We start from the raw sequence: 10,000 nt of genomic DNA, 5'->3' as shown, positions 1-10,000 counted from the left end.
CTCTTCTTCTCTCTTCTTCTCTCTTCTTCTCTCTTCTTCTCTCTTCTTCTCTCTTCTTCTCTCTTCTTCTCTCTTCTTCTCTCTTTTCTCTCTTTTCTCTCTTCTCTCTTCTTCTCTTTTCTCTCTTTTCTCTCTCTTCTCTCTCTTCTCTCTTCTTCTCTCTTCTCTCTTCTTCTCTCTTCTTCTCTCTTCTTCTCTCTTCTTCTCTCTTCTTCTCTCTTCTTCTCTCTTCTTCTCTCTTCTTCTCTCTTCTTCTCTCTTCTTCTCTTCTCTCTTCTTCTCTCTTCTCTCTTCTTCTCTCTTCTCTCTTCTTCTCTCTCTTCTCTCTATAAATAGATTTGATAGTTCCTCATTTATAGAACACAAAGTTGATTTGATAGAATTATTTTACATTTTAGGCGAATGGTCTCCAAACAGATATTTATTTTCACTTTTACCTTGGTTGGGCTACAAAATCAAGAGTTCCTGTAAATGTTTGACGAGAGTTAAACGCACGGAAGACACTCTTATTCTCTGATTAAGGAGGCAGTTTTGTTGACTTTATTTTTCTGTCTTGGAGTAGACCCTTTTTAAGTAGTAATTTCATTTCAATATCTAAGATTACCTGAAAAAAGAAAAAAAGAAAAGAAAAGTACACTGGAGTCGGGTTTTGTTTTTAATTTTATTTATTCATTTTTTAAATTAATTAATTAATTATTTTAATTTTTGACTCTTAATGTGATTTTTTATCCATTAGATTGAAAAAAAAAAAAAAAAAAAATCATGAGTGACTACAGCATCCTGCAAATTATGTGCCCTCTCTGTGGTAATTGAATGATATATGAAAAATATAATAAAATAAATTGATAAAATAGAATAAGATAACAGTAAAAATGATGATGATGATGACGACGACGACGACAAGCTCCAGGATATTTAGCAGTAACAGTGAGCATGTTTTAGGCCCCTTGAGTTGTGTATTCTCTGCCCAAGAATATATCTCTTTATCAAATGCCACTTTCCCTGAGTTATGATGATGTGCAATTATTAGGAAATTAGTTTTAACATTTGAGTCGCTGATTATCTTTGATAAACACATCAGCACTGTCCTTTTGCATATGAAGGAAAGTAGAGTTTTGTCCTGTTACAGCTTTACTTCTAGTTCCACAAGTATTGTCAACAGAACTTTTATTTTCATGTAGCTGAGTATTTGGTGTAGAGAACAAATGAGCGATGGGCATCCAGTGATGTTCTCAGACTAGTCACTTGGCAGTACATTTATGAGATGTTTTGTTAATCTAAACTTTCATCTATAACACAAGCTTCGGTATGGTCACATTAATGCAGTGCAGTCAGAAAATAGAGTGGATTAACACAAACATATCAATGCTTTTGTTACAGATGAAAGTTTAAGTAAGCAAAACATGTAATAAATGCATTATCAAGTGGTTAGTTTAAGAACACCTTTGGAAGCACATACCCTCAAATCTTGTACCCAGTTACATATGTTTAAGGTCAAGATTTTACATAGTGTCTCATGGTGCTTTGATAAACTTTTCTTTTAACCAAGCTTATGTTCTTGAGGATGCCCTTGACTCTGTTAGAATAAGACTCAACTTTTTATTTTTTGCATGTGGTATTATACCTCACAACTTCATTACTGACTCTTATAATTTGTAGCTTGCTTGAAACTGAAAAAAGTACTATTAAACTGTTGTATAAGTTAGTTTAAGTAAGTCCATGATCCATCTGATGGGAGAATTTTGAATTGAAATTCATAGATGTATAGCTGATACGTAAGTTTTAAAAGAAATCATGTTTGTTTACATAATTGGAAATCAGTATATTGTGTTGCTAGATATAACTAAACTGCAATTTAATTGCCTTTTCCCAAAACATTGTGGAATTCAGGTTTTAATGCTGTAACTTCTATTTTAACCTTGGCAGGCACATGAACTCACTGGTGAAAAATTGAAATTACGTGAGGTAGTACCAATTGACATTTCCAATGACCCAGTTAAGTCTGCAGACTACAAAGCTGATGAAGACCCAACCAAATTCAAGTCTGAAAAAACTGGTCGTGGGCCACTGGTAGGCCCAGAATGGTGGAAAAAGGTAAGGGAGACCCTTAGAATGAATTTTTTAAGTGTTGCTTTTCAGCTATTGGAAAAATTCTATTTGTGGATATGAATGTACTGAAATTATTATAGAGAAGGAAATGAGGAGTATGTCCTAAGAATGTTTTGTGCCTTCTCTTTCAGTGTGATCCAGTAATGACATGCTATAAGCTAGTGACATGTGAGTTCAAGTGGTTTGGACTGCAAACACGCGTGGAAAAGTTCATCCAGGACATTGAGCGTAGACTTTTCACCAACTTCCATAGGTGAATTTTATTTAATTTTTTTGATAATTCAGTTTATCTATCAATTCAGACTGTCCCTCAGGCTGAGATGAGATTTCATCACATAAAAGTACCTGCTTTAAGTTTTACAACCTAAACAATTGTCTGCTTGCATTGCCCTGCTGTGGCCATTGAAGAGAAACAACCATGAAAAAGTAGGCTTAATACCTCTTTTTAGCTCCATTACTTGAGTAATGGCATATACTGCAGCCAAGACCATAGAGACTGGGGTAAATTTATGTTTCCTGCACTTCCAATTTTCCCTTCCATCAGCTGACTTGCACACACGGTGCCGGGATCTCCTATCATGAGGGGGTTAACTTAGTTATGTGCAAATTTTTGTTTCTTTTCTACCAGAAAATATCAAGATTAGGTTTGTTTGGATTCAAAGTGTCAAGTCTATTTTTGGGGTAGGGTGTAGGAAGAGCATCACGGTTTTATATAGAGATGGGATAACGTAATTAATCAAAAAAGTACAATAATTACTTTCCTCCAGGCAAGTGTTCTGTTGGATGGACCGATGGCATGGGATGACCATGGATGACATCCGCCGCTTAGAAGACAAAACGAAGGACGAACTAGATTCTGTAAGCAAACTAACAAAGTATATACTGTTGAATAGCATTTACCTTCTTTTGTTGAGAATATAATTTATTGATTTTTTTGAGTCAACTCATAGGAGTCAAATAAAAATTATTGATTTATATGGAACTTACAAATGATTGATCAGTCATCCTCTTGCAAAACTTGGGCCTTTGAGCTTTTGAATGAATTAGGGTCACAGCCAATTATGAGAAAGAATAGTGTTAATGAAATCAGTGCATGAGTAGGACTGATAATATATCTAGTATTTTGTAATATAAAGTAATTCCTTGTTAAATTCCCCCTCATATTTCTCCCATAAACAGCAAAGACAGCAGGGCGAAGTACGAGGCACCAAAGGCGAGTAACGGATGACCCAAACATCTTTACTTGCACTGGATCATGCTGGGAGCCCAGGCTGCCAGCACCAACCCTGCCATATAATATAAAGTTCAGGATACTGTGATCCATGCTAGCTCTGCACTGAGCAAGATACAAAGGCAAGCAAGCAGTTGACAGGCATCACACTTCTTCCATGTGATGGGGTGCTCTGGAACCTCCTCGAGTCCTGTTGTTGCGAGCCTTGATACAAAGAATATACCATTATAGTTACCAGGCAAACCCAAAAGTTGGAATTACTCAGTCTGTTAGAATTAATTTGAACTGTAATTAAAGTTATCTAGATCATTTTTTTTTTCTTTTCTTTTTTTTTTCTTTTCTTTTATTACTATTATCATCATTGTTTTGTTCAAGTCTCGCTGATTTTTATCGTAAGATTATAGAAGTTGTGGCATGAATACAAGGGGATGCAAAGACATTGAAGACAGTGTTAGAGAAGAGTATTAGCCCTTATTGCTTGTACAGTCTTGAAAGGGAAAAATATCCTTGTTGCTGGATAGAAGCACTTTTAGCCCATAGCAAAGGAGGACAGCAGACCTGCTAGTTCACAAACATTTTTATCATATAAGCACTACTTCTGTACTGCAACTGTGAAATATTACATGTACCCCGAGTTACCATGCGTCTGAGATAGATAGCTGTTTCGGCATGTGTCGAGTTCAGATTAAAAGTTTTATTTCTATGTTTTGTCTGGGCATGAAAAGAAATATTTGTTTCTGCTTGTATGATGGGGATTGTCTTAGGAATAACAAAAATTGTTTTAAAATCAAACTGTTTTGTTCAGTGTCTTGGTAGGTACATGCTCGCAGTAAGAATTTTACGTTTCCAAGTTGAAAGTTGGGATTTTAATTTTAATATGTCAATTGGAATCAAAATTAAAGGGTTCTGACAAGTAGAATATAAGGTCAACTTGTTCACATTTTAACTTGTATTTTACTTGATTTTGTATGTTACAAGTGAGCCATCTTTCCCTGATGTATGGTACAGGACCTTTACCAATGATGTTTGGCAACACAATACTTCATTCCTTATAGTCCAGTGTGATGTAAAAGAGTGCAACTTGATCTTTGATTAATTTTGAGTAAAACATGTGAGGAACTTACCAGAATAGTCAGGTTAAGTTAGTAGGCACTCTTGATTCTCTCTATTCTAGACAGAATAGTTGACCTTTATGGTTATTATGTATTATTCAGCAATACAAATAACATGTATAATGGAAACAGATGGAAGCTCTTTAGATAATACATTTGATTAGATCTGTGCCATGTACATGCTGTTTAGTATTTGGTGCCTCTTGAGATTTAATTAATGAAATTTAGGGGTGGGTTGGGAGGGTAAATATCAAGTCATTGCCAAATTGAAAACCAGTGAAATTGTGATTCTGTGTCCCTTGCTCATTCATGCATTGTATGGAAAAGTTTAATGAATACAAGTTAGGACTCACAATTTTTAGGGATAATTTAAAATTAAACCCATATTGATAATCTATAAAATGATAATGACTATTAAAAGGTATGGCAAAGATATTTTCTTGTTTCACCTTTTGCACCCTGCATATGTTTGTGAAATATTTGCTCCAGTTGTAGAGGATACACTGTTGCATCCATCCTGTTTCCAGCTGTGAGGGTCCCTCTAAGGAGGCACCAGGCATGTTCAAGGCACATCTTGCTGTTTAATTGAAGCCACAACATTGTCATCTTCCTTTGGGCTTTCTTCCAGAATTATTTCTAGAAGAGAGAAGTTCATAGGCAGGATCATCCCTCAAGAAATCAAGTCCAAGTCCTTACAGCCTGAGTTGGCAGACCTAGATTTTGCAAGTAACAGGACCTTACCAGTCATGGTGCAGTTGTTGGCTGGGTATGGATTCCTGCCAGTTGTACATGTTAAAGGCATCAAGACAAGTCATCAGGTCATGGAAATTAGTCTAAGTTTTGCTGTCGTCAGGGCCTTGAAGATATGTAGCCTGGTCCTTCTGTATAGGTACCAACATCTCTAGATACTTTTGCTGTATGAATTCATGGCCCCTGCTGCAGCCAAGCCATCTCCCGACTTTCTAGTCTGACAGTCCAGAGGAATGAACTATACTAGTTGAAAACTATTTCTATATTAAAACTGATAAGGAAAAGAGAAGTTAGTTTCATGATATGTGAATGAAATAGGGAATATCCATTTTACTTCTACAGTCCAGCAAAACCTGGCAGATCAGACATGACAACAGTAGGTGGCTTAGTACACAACACTGGCTAGTGCTTTTGCTAAATGGGCAAAGCATTAGTCATGCATGCACATTGTATGAACTTGCACACTACCCCTCCCCTCATAACTGGTTCACAAGAATGTCAAAAACACACAAATGAATTCCAAATTTCAGCAACAATAAATCAAGCAAATGTCAAGTTTTGTGGAAAATGACTCTTGGAATAAGGAATAAAGCTAGAAGAATACATTAAATTAGTTTATTCAAGAGAAAACTCAACTTGTGCCCTCTTAAGGAGTAAATAAAAAAATATTGTATAATAAAAATTTATTCACAAAATACTTTTAAGATTCCATTAACAGTTGTATCCTAGTCTTCATCCAGATTATATTACTGGATGCAGATTTCCACATTCTCCTCTATAAGGCTACAGAAAAGTCTAACCTTAACACATTTTATTCAACATTTATCCTGTTTCCAAAGGATCACACACATGCCAAAACCTATATTGCTAAACTCCAGTGCAACAAAAGCACTTGAAAATGTGGCACACAGATGAGACTTCAGCAAGATAGAGCTACTTAATGAATGTTAGTACTAATTTCAGGACATATTGGTGAACACTTCAAAATTTTTAACAATATACAATATTAGTTGTCTGAAGCTCTCTCCCAAAATCAGGTCTCTTTACGCAACAAAAGCATAGAGCATGAAATATGTACACTAACTGATGCCTTGATGGTGAGCCTGACTGACTAGATTTACCTGATCTGTCTAAATACAGGATATTCATATTCATGTAGCTATAAATGTGAAATAATGAACAAGGATGTGCAACAATCACAGCAAGACATCTGATGGCTAGAATTCAACAATGGAGATGGAACAGACTGGAGTTCCATCAATGGGATCCTCATCACCAAAGTGTACACAAACAGAAACCCTAATATCTATGGTATGTGTTTGTTTGTAGGGGGGTAAAAATTAATTGAATATTCATGTTCTGGCCTTATCAAATTTGTTTCATCCATCAATAATAATGATGATAAAAACTACATCATAATTTTAGTGACCATATCTATAGGACTATGATCAATATCACACTTTAATACTTTTGCATCCTTCCCTAATCGGAAAGATTATAAAAGCCCCTGTTAAAAAAAAGAAGAAAAAATTAAATAAAATAAAACAAAGATTTACACAAATGAAAACATACATGCACTTTGTTAATATACTTTGAGTACATGTCATCACGATCCTCAAGAAAATCCCACCATCTAATGTAAATATCACAAGCTTCCACATTTCTGTTAAGGTGTTTGCATAAATGTACAAAATGTACTTTTCTTCATCAACTGGCTTACATATAGTACTACCAACTAATCATTATGCTACAAACAGAAGCTTAAGTCCATGACAACACCACAGGAGCACTGCTGTTCTGACAAACAAGGATTTACAAAGGGGTTAGCCTTTTTTAAAGATCTTTTCATGACATTAAAACTATATGGGGGGGGAGGGGGGGGGGGGGGGGCAATGGCAGAACAGTTAAAAATAAATAGAAGCACTGAAATGAAAGACTCGAGTACAAACATGCATAATGCCTGTTTATCAAAACTTCCGAATGAACAGAATTTGCTCTTGGAAGTTTTTTTCAAGACAGAAAAGGGGTCATAGACTAAACCTTCCTGTGCAAAAAGCTTAAAATTTGGGTCTGATGGATTCAAAACATGGACAATATTTGGGAAAATTTCTGTAGTCACTACAAATTGTACAGACCAATATTACAGCTACTCAAAGATATGTTCAGTATTCCCCTGTTTACATAACTTACAAATTTCACTTTGCATACATGAGGAGGCTACAAAGAAAAAAAAAATCAGCGAAATATTTAAACACAGTTGAACAACATGAAAATACTGTCTTCATCCAACAAAAATATACACAGCTTAAATTTCCTTTACTCTAGCAATTATTTCCTTGAGTTGCAGGAATCTCTTAATAGCCTCCTTAAGAGAATTGGAAATCCTTCTCCCCAAGTAACAGGTACCAGAGAGAGCAGAACTAAAGCACTAAACCAAACAACCCTCTTATGAGAACCGTTATGGAAATTACCTTTATACTCTGTGCATATGTGATTTCCATGGAGATGACTTAGATTCTGGTTGGACAGTTTTTCTTAGTGGGTCATTTGGTCGAGTGGTTTAATTCTGCTCTCTGTGGTACCTGCTGCTTAGAAGGAGCGAGTTTGAGCCCTCTTCCGGAAGGCTATTTAGGATTCCATATAGAATACGATGCTGCATTCTTTCTTCTTGCAGGAAACTTCTCTCTTACAACAAAACTTATGTTGCTACCATGCACCACAATGTGTGCCTTATGAGCACCATGTACTTGGACTAACTTCTACAAAATTTATCTTTTATGTAAGCTGGGGTGAAATGATGAAACATCTCAATTTGATGATAACATTGTACATTGCTGACTGTTACTTGTGTGTTTGTGTCTCTCTGCAACTGAGATCCACATACACACAGTCTGTATTTGATTTTAAGACATCACTTTCATGAATATTAGCAAAATATGGACAGAAGCAAGTTTTCTCCAACTATATTCATTAAAATATTTACCCAAGTTGTGAAAGCTTATAAACCCACAAATATTAAGCTACATAATAAATAACAGTAACACTTAACAAAAAAACTGAGAAAACAAAAGAAAAACAAAATTAAAATTGCAAGCAGTAAACAAGGAGAGTCAAGTCACAATGGATAACAATCAACATATTACTTCAAGGCTTGAAAAATCCTCTGCAAGTGAGACCGAGATACAGCTCCAGAACTGCAATTATCCACAAACATCCTCTCACATGGACCAAACACCTAAGAAGAGGAAGCAGTGGAGGAGGAGGAGGAAAGAGGAAAACTGATATGCCCAATTACAGAGGTTATTTCCACTTACACAACAAGTTTTTCTGTTGTTCCTGGAGATCTATCATGTCTCCGTTTGATTGTCCAGCTTTACTTTACAATTACCATCACAATAACATTAAAGAAAACAGCTGTGAATGACATTCAAGTTATAAAAATCATGGATAAAACCATTAAAATTAATAATGTGCGAATATCAGATACCAACAAAGTGGTTCTCTCAATCCTTTCCTTATCTTCATAGCTTAAAGAAAAAAGAAAAAAAAAAAAAAAAAAAAAACTGAAAGAAGGTACAGTTTTAAACACCATTACAGAAAGAAAAATAAAAGGATGAAGAACAGAAGAAGAAACAGCTTACAAACTAAACTTTCTTCCTTTTTCAAAACCCTCATCATGTTGAAGACGGAGTAACATATGATTCACTTCTGATCTTGACACCAAATGATAATTTAAATTCTACTTATTTCCTTCCTTACTTACTACAAAGTTCACATTTGCTTAACTCTTTCAGGACAAAGAGAGTATAAAATGCAAAAAATTTAAATAAAAAAATAAGAACTTTAATTTCATTCTAAAATAGAACCAAACCCAATTGGAACCTGCATCTTCCAAAATGCAACCCATGTGATTTGTTTCCGCCAAATCTTTGCCTTTACTTTCTCTCCTTTTCTCTCTCCTTCTCCATCAAACGATATGAAACTAGACACAAACTTTGATAAAGCACCTTTACAAAATCTACAAGAGGTCTGAAAATAGGGTAGCTGTGTGGGCACGAAAGACACAAATAAAAAAAAAGGCAATTCCTATTGGTAAGCACACAGTCTCCATAAGCCTAACCCAGGTAATATCAAGAAAATCTTTGCTGACAAAAGAAAGAACACTGTACATTTAGCATGTCAATATATCTAAGATCGGGTCACTGGGTTGGCTCTTTCAGCCTTCCTTAATGCCTGCAATATCACATGTGTAGGAAGATCTGTTATGGGTAGATTTTCCTTCACGAAGTTGGAAAAATTCATATACACATAAAGTGGTATCCATTCATATATACACACACATAACTGCAACAGTGTGTGAAAAGCTTTATATTCATGTACAAGATAAGGCTAACTACACAGTGTAATATCCTAGTAACCCAACATTTCTTATAAGACAAAGGACTGCTACATTTTTGGTTTGTTAAGAATGTATTTTCACCTAAAGTTCAACAAAACACACTGAAGCAATCCAATACTGAAAAGGCACCTCTATGCAATATTTTTTTTTTTTCATTTTTTTATTTGGCATTGCAAGAAAATTGTAAAATTCCACATTGGTTAAACATTCCACTTTCATCAATATTTATTGAAATTGCATCAGGATCTTTCTGTGATCATGAATCCAAACCACAGAGTCCTGCATCACACATCAGTTCCAACCCTTGAGCATGGTCCACGTCTGTCCGTCTTATCACACACCACAGGCCCTGCGTCTGTAACACACACACACAGCTGCCTCAACCTTACCACTGGTTCC

General features: G+C 35.4%; 1 protein-coding gene across 1 annotated transcript in view; it reads left to right on the top strand.

Annotated features, from left to right (window-relative positions):
* Window positions 1-4,887, top strand: part of LOC125038307 (phosphatidylinositol transfer protein beta isoform-like) — an 11,793-nt gene extending 6,906 nt beyond the window's left edge. Inside the window, exons 7-10 of the mRNA XM_047631775.1 lie at window positions 1,927-2,094; window positions 2,241-2,362; window positions 2,877-2,967; window positions 3,289-4,887. Of these exons, the coding sequence (XP_047487731.1) occupies window positions 1,927-2,094; window positions 2,241-2,362; window positions 2,877-2,967; window positions 3,289-3,330 (423 nt within the window). The 3' untranslated portion in view covers window positions 3,331-4,887. The remainder of the gene's footprint in view (window positions 1-1,926; window positions 2,095-2,240; window positions 2,363-2,876; window positions 2,968-3,288) is intronic.
* The last annotated feature ends 5,113 nt before the right edge of the window (window positions 4,888-10,000 follow it).

This window comes from Penaeus chinensis, chromosome 3 (genome assembly GCF_019202785.1).
Source record: "Penaeus chinensis breed Huanghai No. 1 chromosome 3, ASM1920278v2, whole genome shotgun sequence".
NCBI classification, from domain to species: domain Eukaryota; kingdom Metazoa; phylum Arthropoda; class Malacostraca; order Decapoda; family Penaeidae; genus Penaeus; species Penaeus chinensis.
Note: the sequence above shows the minus strand (reverse complement) of the source record. Positions and strands in the feature narration are given on the sequence as shown.